Genomic DNA, 20819 nt, shown 5'->3' with positions numbered 1-20819 from the left:
ACCTCCCTCGCCGTGGGGCCCGGCCCAGCCTAGGGGGACAGGAACCACCTCACTACTGAGCAAGGGGCAGAGCTGGGGTCCTTCCTTCCAGGCTCCCCTGCCCTGCAGTGTCCACACGCCAGCAGCCCCTGCTGGGCTCCTGCCATGGGCACACGGCATGGCCCCCTTGCCAGAGGTGGGTCGGCCTGGCCCAGCACCGTGCTGTCCGGTGTGTGCAGCCGTTGGCTTGAGGGAGCACGTGGGAGACAGCTGGCCTAGGCCAGAGACATGAGCCCCTGGTTCCCCAGCTCCCACGTTGGCAGGGCAGAGGCTGGCACCAGGGCCCTGGCAGAGCAGGTGGGGGATGAGCTGCCCCCACGCTCAGGAAGTGGGCTGGGAGGCAGGAGACCAGGGTCCCTCCCCTGGTCTGCCACAGACTGCCTGGGTGACCTTGGGCCACTCACTTAGCACCCTTTGCCTCAGTTTCCCCACCTCTACTATACCTGCCTCACAGGGGAGAGGTGAAATCTGCCACTGGCTGGAAGATGCCCAGACAGTGTAGGTCCCACCCCATCCTTCCTACCAATACTGGGCACTGGTCCACCCCCCACCTCCACCAGTTCTACAGACGTTACCCCTACACGCAGCTTGCGACTAGTCCCATAAGGTCTAAAGCCCTGCACTCTGCCACATGAGCTAAAGGCCAGCTGGCTCTCAGCTGAGGCTCTAGAGCAGAGACTCCTCTCACCCCAGCTGAACTCTCAATGCTTCTGGGTACTACACATTTAAAAGCCACGTGTGGCAGTCTCTCTCCACACGCTGCACAACCCGTGGGACTCCCTGCCAGGGGCCGGCAGGAGGGTCAGAAGTAGAAGGGGTTCACAGAGACCCAGGGAAGTTCCTGGAGGACAGGCCCACTGCTGGCTGTTAGCTAGGAGAGTCAGGGACCCAACGCCACGCTGGGACTGGCTGACAGGACAGGTCGCTTGCTCCTGGCCCAGTTCTGTTCATTCCTCAGAAGCACCTGGCACCACCCCGCTAGAAGACAGTGTGGGGCTGGCTGGCCCATGGCTCTGCCCCAGTCCAGCTGTTCTTATGCTTCTGCCACCCAGAATCACCTGAGCCTTCGTGCCCCCTCCCCAACCCGAGCTAAACTCCGCTGGAGGGGGTGGGCATTTTCTCCCCCTCTGCTCACGGCATGCTGCTGCTTACAGTTCCTGGCCCCTCTCCCCCAGAGTCTGCACCTAGCTGCTCATCTCACCTCACCAACAGCATCCCAAGGGGTTTGGCTGGGAGGGGCAGAGCTCTTATCCCCACGGGACAGGGGAAACTGAAGCACAGAGCAACCCTGCCTCACCGCAGGCCTTGCCTCCAGGGATAACTTCCCAGCAGTCCAGGGGGGCTCTTCTTTGGGATGATTTTCTGAATGACCTACTCCGGCTGAAAATTCAAGGCAGGTTCCTGGCCTGGGTTACGGCAGAGGTCGAACTGGATGAGCACAGTGGTCCCCTCCTGGGAATTGAGCCCAGGAGGCTTGGGTCCCCAGCCAGTTCCTCGTCAGGCCTTCCCATCCAGCACACCCCAGCACCACTGGGGCCTGGATCAGGACCCCACCCCCCACTCCCTGGCTTCACTAGGGTCTTCTCCAGCTCACTCCTGGTGGATCAGCTCTTTCTGCACCCCTTCTCCCCCACCCCAGCCCCTCCATCAGCATCTCTCTGATGCTGCCCCAGCGCCCTGCTTTTCCCAGCTGCTGGTGGCGTTACAGCTGCCAGGCGGCCGGCCGGCCGGCCAAACGCTGGCGGAGGCAGGGCCGGATCGCTCCTGACTCCTCTGCTCCTCTTCCAGACGAGCTGCTGAAGAAGCCCGAAGTCCAAGGCATCAAGTTCCTCTTCCTGGTGGGGGGCTTCGCAGAGTCGGCCATGCTACAGCACGCTGTCCAAGCGGCCTTCGGCAGCCTGTGCCGTGTCATCATCCCCCAGGACGTGGGGCTCACCATCCTCAAAGGGGCGGTGCTCTTCGGCCTCGACCCCACCATCGTGCGGGTGCGGCGCTCGCCCCTGACCTATGGCGTGGGGGTGCTCAACAAGTTCGTGGAGGGGAAGCACCCCAAGGAGAAGCTGCTGGTGAAGGAAGGAAGGACCTGGTGCACGGACATCTTTGAGAAGTTTGTCTCCGTGGACCAGTCCGTGGCTCTGGGCGAGGTGGTGCAGAGGAGCTACTGCCCAGCCCGGGTGGGGCAGCGCAAAATCATCATCAACATCTACTGCTGTGCCACGGACGACGTGGTCTACATCACCGACCCGGGGGTGAGGAAGTGCGGCACCATCAGCCTGGAGCTGGACGAGCTGGACGAGCTGAGCGGCCCCAAGAGCCGCCGGCGGGAGATCCGGGCCAGCATGCAGTTTGGAGACACTGAGATCAAGGTGGCGGCCATGGATGTCAGGACCTCCAAGACGGTGAGAGCTGCCATCGACTTCCTGTCCAACTGAGCCCCAGAGGAAGGGACAGTGCCGAGGCTTTGGGGGAGCGGGGCGTGACTTCTGCAGCCCTCTGACCCTCTCCTCCAACGGCTCGTGCCCACCTCCCTGCAGGTGTCACCCCGTGAGACGCAGCCACTTTGCATGCTCAGCAACGGTGACACAGGACTCGGAGAAGCTTTAGGTTGCCAGGAAACAATGGCTGGTTGACTCACAAATGTAATCCAGCTGGGGGGGGAATCCAAGGTCTTACGCGAGACCTGGGCAGTGGTCACGGCCAGGGGTCCAGCCATGACTTGTAAACCAGACCCTGCCCCAGACTTGTGCCACCAGAGTCCTGAATTCACCCTGGGGCTGACGTGGTGGGAGTGTGTCTACGCCACTTTGTCACCGTGCTGCGACGCAGAAATTCTGTCCCATGGGGACACCCCAGGGTAGAGGTGACCCGGAGAACATAGGAACGAAAGCCGTATTATGTCAGAGCAATGGCCCAGCTCGCCTAATATCCTGTCGTCTGACAGTGGCCAATGCCAGGTGCCTCAGAAGCAATGAACAGAACAGGGCAATTATTGAGTGATCCCCATCTCCTGAGTTTCTGTGAATTCCAAGCCAGTAGCTACCCCTCCTGGGCAGGACAGCGTCAGTCGTGACAGAGTCTGGCAGCCCCCTGGCAGTGGGAGCACCCGCTGTGTTCATGGGGTCATAAGCTCCCTGCTCCTGGAGGGAGAACGCCCCACAAGACGGCCTTTTGCGGCCACACACGCAGAAACTGGGTTTGTTCTCGGCTTATTTTATCTTGGGGAAGTCCTCCCAGCGCGCGTGACTCAAGCCAGGCAGTCACAGCTCACATTTGGGCCGGGGCCATCACAAGGGTAGTCCTTAGCAGCATCCTAGCAGGTTGCCAACCCAACCTCCAGGCATGCCTGCCTGTCTTAGCCAAGCGAAAGCAGAGCCAAGCTCGCAGTAAATGCAGCCTGCTGGCTGAGATACTCTAGCTCTGTCTTCGCGAGTCAGACAGCCTGCCTGTTTACTGGCACGAAGCTCAGCAAACTCCCCTGCTGATGGTCTCTTGGTGACCTCTGTTCTGGTCCAGCTGTGGAACAATCTCTAGGAGGAACCTTCTGTGCCACAGCCCTGAGGGGTCTCAGTCTTTCTCCATGCGGCCTCTCCACCTCCTTATGCTGACCCACTGGGTCTCCAGTGCCCCACCTTCACCTGTGAGCTCCACTCAGCAAGTCCCACAGAGACAGACTGACTTCTGGAGCAACTCAGGGACATTTGCAGAGCGTTGGGACGCAGTAGGGGTTATTAGGCAACTGGAACTCAGCATCGGATGCCCTGGGTTAGCATAAGGAAAAAAGTTTGAGCATAGTCTATCCCAGTCAACCCAGGCTCTGTCCCTCTGACCACGCATTGTCTCAGCTCAGGTGGGCCCCTTGTCTCCTCCAGCAGCCAACAATCACCCTCATGGCAGCTCTCCCCGTCTTCCTGCTGAGAGACAGGCCAGCCCTCTACGGTCCTTGGTCACTTGATTGTCTCCAAGTGATTGGATTTGCAATGGTCTTCTCAGATGCTCCGTTGATGCAGGCCCTGAGGCCCCAGACAGCTGGGCTCCGTTCACACCCATGTCCTCTGTAGAGAGCAGACAGACCTGTTCCCCAACTAGGCAACAATGCAGCGTACAGGGGAAATTGAGGCACACGGAGGCTTCCTAAAAATATTACAAACTTTCCCACTTCACCACCCCACTGGCCCAAGCTGACCAGCTTCGCTGGCTTGTTTGGGGTCTGGGGGCAACCTGCACTGGCCAAGGAGCGCTCTAACTCCTAGGTGGGAACGAGCTGGCCAGTAAAGGTGAGGAACCCTGGCCGCCCTTCAACAGACTCCCTTGGGGTGCCAGGAGGGGGAGCTGCCATGGCTGATGTGAACTGAGCTCTGGATCCCTGGGAGGCGTGGCTGGCCAAAGGGGCCTGTTGCTAAATATCTGTATTTTTTGTAAGCCCGAAGTTTTATTTTTATATATATCACATGTAACCCACCTCCACCCCCACCGGCAGGTGCCACAGCCAGGCACTCGGCGGCACTGGTGTGGCCAGTGTAGCACATTTAAGCTCTGTGTGATATGTGATGGAACTCAAATAAACCTTTGTACTCATCTGCAACCAGGGCAGGGGGTAAAGTGCTTCTGAGGCTCTCGCCCTGGTGCCCTCTTCAACCTGCAGCAGGTGTTTCTGATGTGGGGGAGGTACCAGCGGGTCTGACGGAATCACCCCCCCACCACTCTTCCCTCGGGGAGGCAGGGCCCACCCGAGGGAGCGAGGGATCATAGGAGTGGGAAGTGGAGGCCCATCGTTTGAAGTTGGACAAAACGAGACCAGAGTCAATGGTGCGAGCAGGATCTCAGCACAAGCGTTTTACACAAGGTGCACAGGGAGGGGGCGGGTTGGTACCTAACCTCACCTCAGCCCGCTTTGCACCAGGGGGAACGTGCCATTAAAAATCCTTTCAGCAGACACCCGGAGAGGCGGGAGACCCGGGAAAAGCAGCTGCAATGTAAGGCAGGAAGCCAGGCTTTCATTTTAACCCAGCCCCTGGCTCCTGTGCCCTGGGGCTGGAGAGATTTTGGATGGAAAAGCCCATTGTTTGACAGTCTCTCCCACGGGATCGAAAAAGGAGGCAGCCCTGGGTTTGCAGAGCAGAGGGGGCGTTTCCAGAGACCCTCCTGTTTGCAGAAAGGCAAGTCCAGGAGGAGAGAACAGGACAGCCAGGAGAAAAGGCGGCGTCTGCCTCAGCTGTTGGCTTTCACTCGCAGGCTCTCTGTCTGCGCAGCACAGCCCCAGCTCATGGTCTGCTCGGCTGCTGCCAGCCCTGGCAACCTTGGGCCAGCCTCGGGCAAGCGAGGGCGCTGCTTTCACTGCCACGTTTCAGTCACTGGCTCACAGCCCCAGGGCAAAACACAGCCTGGGCCGTGTTGGCCAGACTGGGAGGGATGGAAACAGGAGAGGGGCAGCAAGAGGTGGGACCAGGTGGGGAAGGAGGAAGTCACACGCAGGAGATGAGAGGAAAGGGGGCTGACAACCTCTGACATCCCAGGTGGCGCCTGGGATTCGGTTGAAGCCCATGAAGGCGGCAGTGCGTTCTGGGCCCTGCTCGTGGGCTGGTCAGGACGGTGACGCCCCAACAGTCTACCAGGGGATCCCAGCACTGCACCACACCGCCGAATCCCCCCATGGCCAGGCCCGCTGCCGGCAGCCAGGTGGTCGGTCTGTCTCCCACACACCTGTTTCCCTTCTGGACCCCGACGGAGGCGATGGCTGCAGAGCCGGTTCCTTTCGTTAGTTCACCCACCAACCCGGCATAACGGCCCAAACACCAGTTCTGCACTGCTGATTTCCAGCCCCTCACGTCTCCTATCTGTCAGCCGTGATCTTAGCCCCGCCCGCCAGCGATACCCGTCGGGTTCTTTGTCACGTCCCTGGCTCCCTTGTGCACCTTGCCCATTGTTGATTGGTCTAGGTCAGCGGTTCTCAACCCACGGCCCAATCAGCACACAGCTATGGCCCATGTGACATCCCCCAGGGCCGCACAGGTATCATAGAGTCCTAGGGCTGGAAGAGACCTCAGGAGGTCATCTGGTCCAGACCCCTGCTTCACGCAGGATCAACCCTCACTAGGTCGTCCCAGCCAGGACCTTGTCAAGCCGGGACTTAAAAACCACTACCAAGGTAGCGTATACCTTGTGTGGCTGCAGCCCACGTACCACCCAGAGCTGCAGGTGTGGCCCACAGAGGTGAGCAGGCTGAGAAGCTCTGGCCTAGGGCCCAGGGACTTTTCATGGCCTTCCACTCCCTTGTGACAGACTCCGAAGGCTCGTCATATTGGTGACGCTCCAGGGGCACCACACTAACCCGATGGCTACCGGCTCAGGGGAAAAGACTCCTGGGAATGCGCACGAGCAATCACTGGAAGAAGATCACAAGTTCCGCCCCAGCCCCAACACACACCTCTAACTCTCCTGTGCAGTGATGCCAACAATAACCTTCACACACATCCTTGGGGTTGAGCTGCACAGCCACCGTCTGTCCTGCTGCTCGCTGAGGCTGGCTCCATCTGCTGTTGTGTGTTATATTTACACTGTGAGTTCGTTAGGGCAGGGAGTGTCGTTTTGTTCTGCGCTTGGCCAGAGCCTGGAACAACCAGATCCACTGACCGAGACAAAGAGTTACACACAACCCACACCTTCAGGGACTCAAAGGGACACTTTGGAGGCAGCTCTACACAAGCTCCTCTGCAGCTCTCACAAGGACATGTAACAGAACAGAAAGATTTTTCTGCATGTTAAAATACTGATTTTTTTAAGTTGGCTTTCTGCAATTCGCAACAGAGAGAAAAATCCACAGCCTGCCAGTGAAAGCAGGCCCAGCACTATGCAAAGGTGGATTAATTCCAGGAGAGACAGACAAACACAGGGGGAAGTTTTACTCCAAACAAACCAGGTTTTGCTTTGTTTCAACTGAAGTTTATTATTTTCCTTTATAGATTTTTTTTGTACTTAAAAAACCCACACATACATACATACACACACACACACACATATATAGGCACATAAATCCTTCTGTTGCTTTCAAATCTGAACCACTAGTCCTGGTCCTTGTACCCTATGTCTGAAAAAAACAAAGCCCACCAGACAATGTTTAAGAAAGGAACATTCCGATGGGGATTTTCAAAGGCGACAATGAGGGTGAAACCCTCACTTCTCCTTCAACCAACCCAACATCAAGGCAAAATTCTGCCTTTGGATACGTGCAGGCAACCCTGCTGCTTTAAGGAGTGATGCACCGGCACAGCTGAAGGCAGAATTCACACTTACAGGGCAGATTCTGCTCTCAGGAAGGAATGGTGTAAATCTGGAGTTAACGCCACAAAAATCAACAGACTCAATCAGTGGTCACCCACTGTGGGAAATTGGAGTTAATTACAGATTTGCCACTGGGATCAGGATCCAGCCCCAACCGTTTAAACGTCCTTCATGAAAGATCACGAACAACAAAATCAAATTGCAGCAGCAGCAGCAGCAGCAGCAGCAGCAGCAAGAGAGAACAAGACACGGTGCGGCTTGCAAGGAGAGATTGCTCCTGAATCTCAGGAAGGCAACAGATGCCTGGGTTTTGGAAACTCTTCTGAGGCTAACCACGAACGAAACAGCCAAAGCCTGTACGAAGCTTCAGTGCCCCACCCGGGGTATTTACCCCACCCGGCCTGGGAGACTGGGGAAAGGATCGGCTGTTTTGTTTTTAAATGGCAGCGGTAGGAGCTTGGGACAAAGCCACATGTGACAATGGGATCACAAAGGAGAAGGAAAAATGACGAGCATTTTATGATAAGAACTAACGTTCTGATATGACGGACGGCCAGCTGGTGACACTTACTCAGGAGGCTGGAAGCACACTCATATGGTAGCACGTACAGCCGCACACGCACAAGAGATTTAAGGCTGAAAAGATGACGAGGAACCCTGGCCTGATCCTGATCCGTGAGGGCCTTGGCTTTGCTCTTGGCTCTTTGCTGGAGCCATTAGCGTGCTCCCAGCTCTTCGCAAACCCTTTGCAACATGTGGCCTATGATCTGGTTTGAATCCTCGGGGAAGCGGGGTAAAAGCACAGTGCCCAGACCTCACAAGACAAGCTCCATTGCTGACCACAAAGCTAGAGCGTTCCCAATCCTGCAGCCAGTGAACTATTTGTTTTTCAGAAATTTCAAGCTTAACTTTAAAAACGCAAAGGAGGCGGCAGTCTGCGGCGGCGGCTAGTCAAACCCGTGCCAGTCGCTCTGCTCCGAGTCGTACTCCAGCTCTGCCCCGATGCACCGGACCCCTTCCAGCAGCATGGGTGTCCCGTGGTGGCGATCTGCAAGACAGAACGGCCTCTGCTTATACAGGGATGGAAATCATGGGCTGCTCACTTGGAGCTGAACATGCCAGCTTAGGTGTGGACTGTGGGAATACCAGCGGGGGGAGAAGGAGGAGGAAGAGGAGATAGAGATCCTGCCAATGAAACTGCAGCCGAGGACTTTTCTGTTACTTCGTGGGCTTTATTAGTTGTAAACCAACAGGGCCTAGAAGCCGGGCCCCACGGTGCTGTGCATTTTACCTAGCAGGAGCCAGTCCCTGCCCCCAGCTGCTTCAGACACCAAAAGGAAGGACTTGCTCATCGGCACACAGCAGGGAGCAGACCCCAGGTGTGCTGAATCCTTAGTCCAGTGCGATGCCGGGTGGTGTAACCCACACCTGCTTGGGGGTGAGGAACCATGTCCCCCTCTAAGAGCTCCGGACCAGGTGGCGACTGAAGTGCCTGCTCCAGTGCTGGCTAAAAGTTCTGTGTATTCAAGAAGTCCCTGTGGCACCTTATAGACTAACATACTTTGGAGCATCAGCTTTCAAGTAAAGACCCACTTCGTCTTTGCCCACAAAGGCTGATGCTCCAAAATATCTGTTAGTCCATAAGGTGCCACGGGACTTCTTGTTCTTGCAGATACAGACTAACACAGCTCCCTCTCTGAGTCCTATCAAAACAAAAAAGCAGTGCCAGGTATTGTAGCTCATGCCACGAGAGACTCATAAGCAAAGCTTCAGGGCTCCTAGGTTTGGTCCTGTCTGATGACGACTGGGCTTCATTGGCATTAGACTAACACCCAGGAAACTAAGCTAATACCCCTCAGAGAGGGTGTGGGGTTTCCCAAAATGGTTTTTATCAACACCTGTTCAATTAAATCTGGCTCTGACTCAGGAAGGCACTTGAGCCTGGGTTACAAATTTAAGCCTCTGTGTACTTCTACTGCAGTCAGTGAGGCTTACATACATGTTTATAGGCAGGCACATGCCTAGTTCCTACCTGAATCAGGGCCACCAATGGGTGGGAGGATCTCTGGTAAAGACTGAGGCACTGTCTCTTTAACAGCTTCTGCTTCCCATCTGCCTCACACCAACATTTCTTCATCAAAACTAAGGATGGGTAGAAACACCAGGACTGTCTACGCTCACATACAAAGCCATCAGGATCCATTTTCCCAGACCTCCCTTGTGCCCTTCAGCAAGAAGGTACAAATACAATATTCAGTAATGCCACAAGTTCAGCCATAGACTAGTTCAGGAAAGCCGCCTTCTATGCCAGCTTTTCGTATTAAAATTTCCAGTTAACAAAACTGAGAAAGATTGTATCATTTCATTGCCCTAATTGCAAATTAATAGAAAATTGCAAGTGTTCAGCCACAATCTAGGTCAAAAAAAAATTTATCACTTACAGGGCCTGCACGAGTTACTTAGAAATTAATTACACTGACTGTGATTTCACAGCCAAGTAACACCAATGATGACTGAGGGTGAAACAAGCGATAATACATTTGGAAGCAGAGATGAATAAAGCTAAGCGTGTGTGAAATAGGGGAGATAGTCTTTGATCACTAAATCTCATCGGTTCTTCTGAATTCTGAGACATGCATGGGAATTCAATGGCAGAGAAATTACTGTTGATCAAGAGAATATTACCCATTTCTACTCTGCACTAATTAGGCCTCCACTGAAGTATTGGGTTGCATTCTGGGTGCCACATTTCAGGAAAGATGTGGAGAAATTTGGAAAAAGTCCAGAGAAGAGCAATGAAAGTTATGACAGGCTTAGAAAACACGGCCTGTGAGGGAAAATTGAAGAAACAGGGCCTGTTTAGTCTGGAAAAGACAAGACAGAGGGGACATGAAGGCAGCTTTTGAGTACCTATAAAAGGTTGTTACGAGGAAAACGGTGAAAAATTATCCTCCTTAACCACTGAGGAGAAGACAAGAATCAAGTGGCTTAAATTGCAGCGAAGGCAGCTTAGGTTAGATATTAGGAAAAACTACCTGTTGGGGAGCTTAATTACTGGAATAAATCAACCGGGGAAGTTGCAGAATCTCTGACACTGGGGGTTTTAAAGAGCAGGTTAGAAAAACCCTGTCAGAAGTGGTCTAACGATTACACCATCTTGCCGTGAGTGCAGGGGGCTGGACTAAATGACCTTCTGAGCTCCCTTCCTGTCCTACACGTCTGTGACTCAAAGAAGCCAATTAAAAAGCTAATTACGCTACTAGGACAAGAGGCGCAAAGAGAGTTCTAATTAGCGTTTCCAAATTAGCCAACAAAAAAAAAATAATTGTACAGAATCCCACATTTCCTCACAAAATTACTATGCTGCAGGAGAGAGGCTGGCCCAAGGTTCACTCAGTGCATAATTATCTAGGGTTTTGTTTACAGGATCTTACTAGTTATCTGGAACATGGGGTGAGCAGCAAAATGGCCTCACGATACAATATTATTTAGTCGTAGTTCTAAGGCCAGAAGGGATCACTGTGATCAGCTGGTGTGACTGAGGGGTGACATGATAGTGGTTTACAAGTATCCAAAAGAATGTTACGAGGAGGAGGGAGAAAAATTGTTCTCCTTGGCCTCTGAGGATAGGACAAGGAGTAATGGGCTTAAACTGCAGCAACGGAGGTGTAGGTTGGACATTAGGAAAAACTTCCTAACTGTTAGGGTGGGAAAACACTGGAATAAATTGCCTGGGGAGGGCATGAATTCTCCATCACTGGAGATATTTAAGAGTAGGTTAGACAGACGTCTACCAGGGATGGGCTAGATGGCACAGCTGCCAGGCGTGGTCTAGAGTAGAGACTCTAGAAGGGGCTTGGTCCTACCACAAGGGCACGGGAATGGACTTGACCTTTCGAGGTCCCTTCCAGTTCTAGTGTTCTATGATTCTATGACCTCATGCACAACACAGACCAGAGACCTGTCCCCTAAGTATCCCTAGAGCAGAGCTTTAAGAAAAAAAGTGGCTGATCTTGCTTTGAAAATTGTAAGTGGTAAAGAATCCATCCTCAGCCTTGGTAAATTATTCCACTGGTTAATTACCCTCACCATTAAAACTTCATACCATACGTAGGATGCAGAGTGGAGAAACAGAAGGATGGGACTAGGCCAGGTGAGTAGGAAACACAAGGGAAGATAAACTGCAAAGTTAGTAAGTGCAAGGCAGTAGCATTGGAAGGAACTCTCAGAACAACTCACGCACCAAGATCAGCTGCATCCATGCAGCAAAAGGATGTTGGGGTCAGTGCAAATTGCTGGACAACTGGAATTGTGCAAATGGCAACAACAGCAGAACCTCAGTGTTATGATGACCGGTGTTACAACCCAGCTGGTCACTTCACACAATCAGATCGCAGCAGAGACAAAATATCCCAAATAGCGCGCAGTATAAGACTGACTGAAACTTAGACTACTTCAGAACGACAGGGAAAGTTCAAAAACACATCATTACCCTGGTAAGAACACTGTTTCTGGGCTTGTTTCGTTGAAATTAAGATGTTTAAAAGTGGAACTTTTCTTCTGCGTTGCAGTTTCGAAGCTGTATTAAGTCAATGTCTGGCTGTAAGCAGTTATGAATTACCTCCTTCCGGAGGTGTTCGTAACACTGAGGTTCTCCTGTATTGAAATTCACAGCACTTGTTATTTTTTTAAAGAGAGTTTCAGGTTAAACAAACTGCTCCTTTTCAATTTCAGCCAATGCAACATTTTCAATTTGTATAAAAAACCAAAAAGTTGTTTTCCGCTGAAAAAGCTGAACATATTGAATTTTTTTATTTGTTCTCGTCCTTAAATGAACAGCTTGGCAAGTCAAGTGTGAATTCACAAACTATTCCAGGGTCACAAAATCTGCGTTTTTCACTGGAAAAATGTTTCTGCCCAAGTTTTGTCCGGCTCTGGTACTGATCAAGGTGCAGTGATAATCAGAATGGCATTCCAGCTCCTCTCCCTCCCCTGGTTAGGGGCCTGGTTAGAGCAGCAAGTGGGGTGGGGTTAGAGGGCCGGGCTTGCTGGGAGATGCTGCATTTTAGGTTGTCTGGGTCTGGGTACACAAGACAGAGGGTTACTGCATGGCATGCATTTCTCTTCACCCTGTCCCATAGGCAGAAGAGGGCTCAGAGCCAGTGACTGGAGAGATGGTAACTGTGAGACTGCATAGCCAAGAGGGAAGACGGCTAGGAGGGGACGTGACATAGGGGGACACAGAACCGTGGAGGGCCCAGGGAAGTGAGCGTTCTGTGTTACATGAGAGAGGATGTAGAATCTCCTGCTTTGGGGCATATGCCAAATGCTGTCCAGTGGGCCACACCTCTTTTGGGGGTGTCGTTACCGTGAGTTAACTAGAATAGACCGTTTTGTCCTACTGAAAACACGAAACGGGTTAGGAAGGAATTTCTTCTGTAACTGCCCACCAGGGGGCGCTCGGCACCTCTCTCTGATGCAGGTGGCTAAAATCAGTGATTTGGGGGAAGGGGAAGTGGGGGGGGCCGGTTCAGATCGGATTTTTCATGTTCTTTTTTAAATTCAAAGACGTGTTTCTTTGTAGAAATGCAGCTGTTTAAAACAAAACCTGAAGTTAACGTATGTCAAGGGCCTCAACTTCTTATCATCTCTTAACATTACCTAAGCAAGATAAATGCTTTGAGAACAACAAGAAGTCTGGTGGCACCTTATAGACTAACAGGTATGTTGGAGCATAAGCTTTCATGGGAAGTGGGTCTTTGCCCACGAAAGTTTATGCTCCAAAATATCTGTTAGTCTATAAGGCGCCACCAGACTTCTTGTTGTTCTCAAAGCTACAGACGAACACGGCTCCCTCTCTGACACAGGATAAACGCTGTATGCAGGGCCTCTGTCACAAACTGAGAGCCAAAGGGGGCTTTTCTATATAAAGAACTGGGGGCGGGGGGAACAGCTAACTTTTCAGGTCAAGCTCCATCAGCATGGCTCAAAACTCACGTACTTCATGCTCAGGGCTTGTTTTGTTTAACAACCATAAATGTTATAGGCTGGTCTGTATTTAATCAAAGTCCAATTAACTGTCCTAATGCAGCTTGACGCAAACCAGGGCCAGCAAGTTAATCAGCTATTAATAAGCAACACATCATTCCTCATTTTCTTCCGCACTAAAAACGTACAAGCCATTAACAGAAATCTGAACACGGCAGGTGATTCAGCTGCGTATATAGATTTACAAAGTTGTAGGACGCCCTTCTAGGCGGCAAAAAAAAAGATATCAATCTAGTGTAAAGACTCAGGTTAGTTGTAAACGAAGATGTTTTAATGGGTGTATCAGCCAATAAGAACACATCTTTCTTGACAAAATAACTGAGGCACCAATGGAAAAGTTGATTAAAATCACTCATTTAAATCTAGGGTTTCCCCATCAGGATTTAAAGCATCTGGATTTAACACAATGCCCCTCAGGCATTTAGAATCATAGAACACTAGGACTGGAAGGGACCTCGAGAGGCCATTGAGTTCAGCCCCCTGCCCCAATGGCAGGGCCAAGTACTGTCTAAACCATCCCTGACAGACATCTATCTAACCTGTTCTTAAGTATCCCCAGCGAGGGAGATTCCACAACCTCCCCTGGCAATTTATTCCACTGTTTGGCCACCCTGCCAGATAGGAACTTTTTCCTAATGTCCAACCTAAACCTCCCTTGCTGCAGCTTAAGCCCATTGCTTTAAGCCCATTTAGACAACATCCAACTAGCTGAAGTTATCCCTGGGGCGCCTGGCTTGTCTCCCCAGCCTGAAGACTTCGGCGGCTGTCCCAGCTCCTGCCCCTGCCATGAGGGGTGCTGTCCTAGGAGGAAAGGCCCGTTTTTGACCTTTGGAAGATGAAACTGGTCAGCAGACAGGTTGGTTTGGATTAGATGAGGTCCATCTCTGTGCTTCCTGCATGTCAGGCAATTCTCTGCGCCCCACCTCCACCTCCTTCCAACTGAGCCAGGACTCCCAGGGCGGGCGGTCATTTCCCAGCAGCGAGAGCTGCTCTGAACTGCTGCAGGATCCAGTTTTAATTGGGACTTTGCTGCCGCTTTGGAGTTTGATTAAAAATGGTGTTTCGGGGGAGCTGCTGCTCAATGTGCTCCCAGCTGCGGCATGCGGGGCCCAGCGCTCTGCGTATTGCTGGTAACGGCCCCTTTGGCTCGCTGTGACTTACACTCCAGTTCTTTAACCCGGCAGCCCTTTGCTTGCAGGCGCTGGAGAAAGCAGTTTCCTGAGCCCTGTGCGATGCTTGCAAAGACTGGGTATTAATGTGGGGGCTGAGGCTAGCAAAGGACGGATCCATACTGGACCCTCCGTCAGGGAATCTCCCCCTGGCTCCTCAGAACTGCTCAGCCCTGAATACACAAAGCACCTGCTTAACTTTTAGCTCAAGCTCAACTCCTTTGCTGACCTGGGGCCACGGGCGCCTTGTGTGATGCACAGTAAAGCCACTAGCCTGGGAGGGAGGGCGCCAGGGTCCTTGGCAGCCTTGGGTCCGAGCTCTTAGACGCTACAGCAAAGGGAGTTGCTGCAGCGGGTGAAACTCAGAGCAGAGCCTGGCTGGGCTAGGACCTTGCGGGTCTCCCTTCACAGAGTACCTTCTCCTTAGGGAGTGCTCCCTAGCAGGCTGCGTATTTGCCCCAGGGACCCCAAAACCAGATCCACCAGGTTCAACTTCCCAGCCCCCAGGAAGCAACAGGTCCCCCAGGCTGCTACCCCCACACATGGCTCAGTGGGGCTCCACCATGCAGCAGGAGACCCAGCAGTCGGTGAGGGCAGCAACAATGGGGAATTCCCCTGGCCCCAGCCGTCCACTGGCACCAGCCAACGTTCCCTCTAATTTTATCGATCTGTGTGCAGAATACATTTTCTTATGTGCACAAAGGCCTGTGCGGACCTGCACCACCATGGAAACACCCGCTACTGGCTCTGTGGGAGCTCTGCTAAGCAGCTGGGCAGCCACCCAAGTGCTCAACTCACAGGGAGCACTGGCCCCTGCCCTGGTCAGTCCCCAGGGGGTGCCCCTGGCATGGATCCTGTAGGAGGAAAGGCAGCTCTACCCTGCCCCGTTGCCGTGCCAGGGCCTTCCACGGGAGTGACAAGCAGCAGGTCGCTCGTTAATAGGATGTGTCCAAAGCCAGGTAATTACGCAGCGTGAAAGGAGAGATTACCCCAAATCGGCTCCAGAGCTGCCCTGCAGCACAGGGTAATGTGACTAAGGAGAAAGCCTTCCCAGTGAAGCCAGAGGGACCGACCGATGAGCCTGCTACAGAGGCAGCGGGGGCAGCATGGAGCTGAGGCAGACCAGAGAAGCCATCAGAGGGCACAGAGCCTGCCTCACACTCCCCTCCCCTCCCTCTCCCTATGCACACCCATCGCCACGGCCTCTGGTCGCCTCGCACTAGCTGAAGAGGAAACGACTGGCGGTGGTGGGCACGGAGGCTGAACAAGTTCTCACCCGGCTGTCAAAAGACAAGCACGTAAGCACACGCCTCGCCTTCCAAGGGGGGAAACTGAGGCACAGGGCGGTTTCCCACAGTCCCAGAGTACCAGGGGCACAGCCAGGTCTCCTGACACCTCGCTTTCCGAGAAGTGGCTCAGGCTGCCGCTCTTGACAACTTGGTAAGTGTGAGCTCAGAGCGGAGCCTGACGTATTTTAGCCTCAGGTTCAGTGTATGGGATGGATTATTTCAGCCCTGAGTGTGGTACGGGGAGCGGCTCACAGAGCAGACAGGCTAGGGACAGCTGCTGAGACGTGCTCTTGGCTCGATGAGGCCAAGTGACTGTCATACGCACACTGTGCAAGAAGAGCAGTGGGGCTTCCCACGGGCAGACAACCAGCCCCCTTCGCCCTTCAACAGCAAGCGACTTCCTTTCTCTGGCTGCGTCCGGCCGGGAGCTCTGCCAGTGCATGTAACACCAGCCTACTGCTCATGAGTTACTCCGCATTCACACCAGGGCAACCACGATGCCAACGTGCTCGGCGTGACAGTGCCTGGGCCCCCGCTCACGGCTCTGGGCTAATCCACAACAGCTGCACTGAAGTCACTGCTGGCTGGGCCCTGCCTGCACATGCTGATCCTGAGAGGCCCTTGTAAGCAGCCCAGTCCACCTCCATCAGCTCCTGCCCAAGAGCTCTGCCAATCTGCCTTCTTCTGCAGCCCCTGCACTCAGCCGCCCCTTTTTATCTGCCAGAGAAGAGCAGAGACACTGCCGTCTGCAGAATGCTCCCGATGGGAGCATCTGGGCTAGCAGCCAGCGATTGCACCTGGAAACAGCTGCCCAGCTCTGCTCACCGTACAGCCACGTCGCACTGGGCACCTGGGCCCCGAGCAACACCAGCACAGAGACCGGCACTGCCTTCCAGAGCGAGACACACACCCTGCTAGTCCAGAGCTGCCACAGGCCCAGCCTTGCTGCTCCGGTTTAAGGCTCTGCCCCAATGGCCGCTGCAGTCAACAGAGCTGCACGTCGACTCTCCCCGGTTTTGGATCCGGCATTAAACGCCCTGGCTCACCAGTCGCTCTCTCCATTCAAGGCGGCTCTCACCCTGCTGGCAGCCAGTGCCAGGCCATGACGCCAAACCTCATTTGTAGGTGCCAGGGGATTTCAGGCTCAGAGCTTGATAGCTGTTGCCTGCTTCAGTTCCTCAAGCCTAATTTTCACAGGGACCTAATTTTCAGTCATCGGCGGGAAGGGATGCCTGCAAAGCGGTGCTCTGCCTGGACACCCCCACAGGAACAAGCTCAGGGAATCAGGGGGCTCCGGGACTCCGACCGGTGCTGCTAAGAGTGACGTGGAGTTTCAGAATCTTGGAAGAAAGAATCTTTCCAAGCCCAGCCCCACTGCCCTTCAAACCCTTCTGCATCTGCTTCAGTTGCACCAAGGCTGCTTGAAGGGGGCAGAGTCTGCAAGACCTGTGCCCGAGCCGGCTTTCCGCATTGCGCAGCTGGGCTGCTTGGTTTCCCTAAAGGGAGGGGACAGACCCACTCCAACAGCCGTCTGGGTGGGGAACAAAACGGCCCCCACGCGATCGGCCAAAAGCGTTTGCACCCAGCCGCCAGCTGAATCAGCAGGGCTCAAGCACAGCCAGCTGCCCGGCAGGCATGGTGCGGGGGCTTGGCTCACAGGCTCAAAGAGGCTGAGTGACTTGCCCAGGGTCACAGGGCCAGGGAACAGAGCCCCTGACTCTTGCTGGCCACAGGCCTGTGCCTTAACCCCTGGGCATCCCCACTCTCCCTTTTCACTGCGACTCTGGCAACTGCTGCAAGCTTGAGGAGCCAGCACCAAGTCGAGTGGGTCAGACCCTGTGGGCTCACCGTTCTTTCAGGGGCGTGCCTAGCGTCAGGGACAGGCCTCTCGGGAACGACGTGCAGTCCCACGTGGGCAGACACACAGTCAGGAGTGTCTCTCTGCATGGAGCCTCTGTGAGCAACTCCTTTTCCTAACTCGCTGCCTTTCCTCCCCAGGCTCCACCTCCTGTGGGATCCAGCCTCATCAGAGACCTGACACCTCCAGCTGGTTAGACCTTTGGACATGTCTCTACCTAGAGAGGTGGTAGGATCTCCATCCCTGGGGGTTTTTAAGTCCTGGCTTGACAAAGCCCTGGCTGGGCTGATCTAGTTAGCTAAAGGCATCATCTCAGTTGAGCAGCAGAAGTAGTAGGCTATTATCCTTTGTACAGACCTGCCACCCACACAAGGCACCTACATCTCATCGTGCTGCAGTCAGAGCCTCCGAGGGCGGGGGAAGCAGCTGGGGGTTTGCAGAGCCATGGGAATTCAAAGCACTAGATGTAATATTTGTTAAAAGCCCTGAACAGGGGGTATTGCTGCTCATAGCCAAAAAAAAAATACAGCTGTTGCTGCAAGTTCCCGGCCCCCTCACCAATGCTGCTACCATGTCCCGGAGCCATTTCTCTTTGCACTAGGACATGATATGCAGAGGGGCTGATAAACCATTCAGCACCACGAGCACAGCTTTCCTGGATGCCATGGGAGCTGGCAGTGGGCACAAGCTGGCTCCAAGGGGAGTCCCTGTCCTGGCAGGAGATAGCCATAGGGAGACACGGCCGAGCAGGCTGGCTGCTTGTGCCCTTGGGTATGCTCACAACTCTAGCAGGGTATCCAAGTATCTCCCTCTGTGACTTGGCGCAGTGGGGGGCAGAGCAGGGTCTGTGCTGGTATCCACGGGTGGGAACCTGCTTCTCTTGTCTTTGCCAAGCCCAGTGCTTCCAGGATGGCTACAACCCCAGCTGGGGGATTCCTGAGGAGGGCTTTCCTTTGGCACAAATCCTAGGAAACCTCTGCCCACACACCAACCCAGGAGCACAGCTCAGAAGAGGGCAGAGACAGGTCCCAGACACCCTCTGACCCCACTGGGTGCCAGCTCGCTGAGGTCCCTGTCTGACTTGCACAGGAACTTTGGTCTGCAGCCCAGGATAGAGCAGAGCTATGAAGCTTCCACAGCCCACCCCAGAACAAACGGCCTGCCAGACTGGAAGGGGCCTGCTGGGGCACCAAGCCAGGCCTTGCTATTGCAGGCAAGCCCGGCATCCCAGCCCGAGCAGCCGCCAAGCAGGCGCTGTCTTCAAACTGGTGAGACTGTCCCTGTCCCATGCCCCTCGCTGCTCTGACTGCACGCCCACTTCCACCCCCAGCTGCAGAACTACCTCCCTCTTCGCCTCTCCAGCTGAAGTTACTCCTGGCTGGTTTCGTCCCATTGGTTCTTGGGCTCCCACTGCTGGGAGAAAGCAGACAAGCTCTTCCAGCCTCCTGCTGTAAGACAGGCTCTGCTGTGCCTGTGGCCATCCCAGCAGCCCTTCTCTGCCCTAGCCATCTGCATGTCCCTTGCTGGCACACAGAGAACCAGCACTGGGAGCAGGACAATTTCCCAGTGCCTTGACTCAGCTCCGGCTCTGCTGGAAAGACCTCACCCGCTGAGCCCCGTCCCCTAGGCGCTGCCCGGCTGCACTCACTCGCCTGAGCTGGGTCCTAGATGGCCCTGCTGGCAGAAGGCTCCAGCCCCTCTTCCCAGGGTACCTACCCATGACCCGGGCTTGGACGACCACTCTGACGCAGGCACCATCGTGGGTCTCACTGGACAGCATCATCTCCTCCTTCAGGACCCCTTCTTTGTGCGCCGTGTACTCGCACTTAACGCTGTAGCCTGCAATGGAGAAGCAATCAAAGCCTGGAGTCAAGAGCCAAAGAAACCCCTGGAAGGCAGCGGCGGGAAGGGGTGAGAGCTGGGAGATCTGCTCTCCTCCTGCCCTTGCTGTTGGAAAGCCCAGAGCCGCCTCTATGCCTTTCCAGACGTACCTAACCCTGCCGTGCACCTGAGCTCCGACACGAGCTGCCGGGCCTGCAGCCAGAAAGAGACTGGGGCAGGCAATGGGAGCTGGGAGGCAGTGTTTCCCAGTGGATAAAGCAGGGGTGGGTAAAAATCAGCCCCGGGGCCAGATCCAGCCTGCCAAGCATTACGCTCTGGCCTGCCCAGCTGACGAGCAGAGCGTGCACACTTACAGCCAGCAGCATGTGTTCAGCTGCCCCCCACCTTGCTCCGTCGGCAGCCGAGCTGCTCCTGGGATTCTCCTGCCAGCTGTGCACAGGGGAGGGGAGAGGGCAGTGCTGAAGTCGGGGTGTTACCCCCCGGGCCCCTTCTCTGCAGAGCAGGGATCAGGGAGCGGGAGACACACAGCGGAGCTGCTGCCATCTGGAGCAGGGATGGTCAGTGACTCACCCAGGGGTGCAGAGCCGGTGAGGGAGACGCCACAGAGGAGCAGGACAGATTTCCCTTAGAGACAGAGGGCGGCTTCTCTCCAAAACTTACCCCACAGCAGCCAGCACAACACACTGCGTCACTGTCACACGCCCCAGCCGGTGCCCCACACACACACACACACACACACTGCAGCGCACACCCAATCAGTGTCACAATGTCTGTCTCACACACAGTGTTTCTCTTTCATACTCTCACTCTCTTTGTCTCTCTCTGTAGCCCCCAGCCCCACCCCTTGAGGCCCCGCCCCTTCTGGGGGGCCAGAGCTGGCCCACAACCAGTACCAAAATCTGTGGGTGGCCCTGGGATAGAGCATGGCACTGGCGCTCTGGAGGCCTGAGCTCTGCTCCTGCACCGCTGAAGTGACTTTTCCAAGGTTGGCCGGTGCCTCAGTTTTCCTATCTATGAAATGGAGCCAGAGAGGCTAGTTTCTTGCAAAGCTCCTGACTACCCAGGGCTGATCTCTAGCGCAAGGTGATAACGCAGAGAAGGGGTTATGGCTAGAGAGGTTACAGGTCCCCCCAACTTCTCAGGGCTGGAGAGGCAGCCTGCCCTCGAGCCCTATCAAGCCCAGCCGGCGTTTGGGTCAGTCCCACTCAGCACAGAGTGTGGGAGCTTTGCAGTGACACCTGGCTCCAGGGGGGGAGAGCAGCTCTGCGGGTTCCCTGCAACTGGACACCGGCAGCT

The 20819-nt window shown here is 54.6% G+C and overlaps 2 protein-coding genes across 5 annotated transcripts in view; one reads left to right on the top strand and one right to left on the bottom strand.

The window, feature by feature from the left end:
• Positions 1 to 4635, top strand: part of HSPA12B (heat shock protein family A (Hsp70) member 12B) — a 51987-nt gene extending 47352 nt beyond the window's left edge. For both annotated transcript variants that reach the window (XM_074992178.1, XM_074992179.1), the window contains exon 13: positions 1828 to 4635. In XM_074992178.1, the coding sequence (XP_074848279.1) occupies positions 1828 to 2471 (644 nt within the window). In that variant the 3' untranslated portion in view covers positions 2472 to 4635. The remainder of the gene's footprint in view (positions 1 to 1827) is intronic.
• Positions 4636 to 6957: 2322 nt separating this feature from the next.
• ADISSP (adipose secreted signaling protein) overlaps positions 6958 to 20819 on the bottom strand; it is a 127362-nt gene continuing 113500 nt past the window's right edge. For all 3 annotated transcript variants that reach the window (XM_074991638.1, XM_074991640.1, XM_074991639.1), the window contains 2 exons: positions 19398 to 19520; positions 6958 to 8365 (listed from right to left, as the gene is read on the bottom strand). In XM_074991638.1, coding sequence (XP_074847739.1) covers positions 8265 to 8365; positions 19398 to 19520 — 224 coding nt within the window. In that variant the 3' untranslated portion in view covers positions 6958 to 8264. The remainder of the gene's footprint in view (positions 8366 to 19397; positions 19521 to 20819) is intronic.

This window comes from Carettochelys insculpta, chromosome 4, assembly GCF_033958435.1.
Source record: "Carettochelys insculpta isolate YL-2023 chromosome 4, ASM3395843v1, whole genome shotgun sequence".
Taxonomy (NCBI): domain Eukaryota; kingdom Metazoa; phylum Chordata; order Testudines; family Carettochelyidae; genus Carettochelys; species Carettochelys insculpta.
The sequence above is the reverse complement of the archived record's forward strand: the minus strand, read 5'-3'. Positions and strand labels throughout refer to the sequence as shown.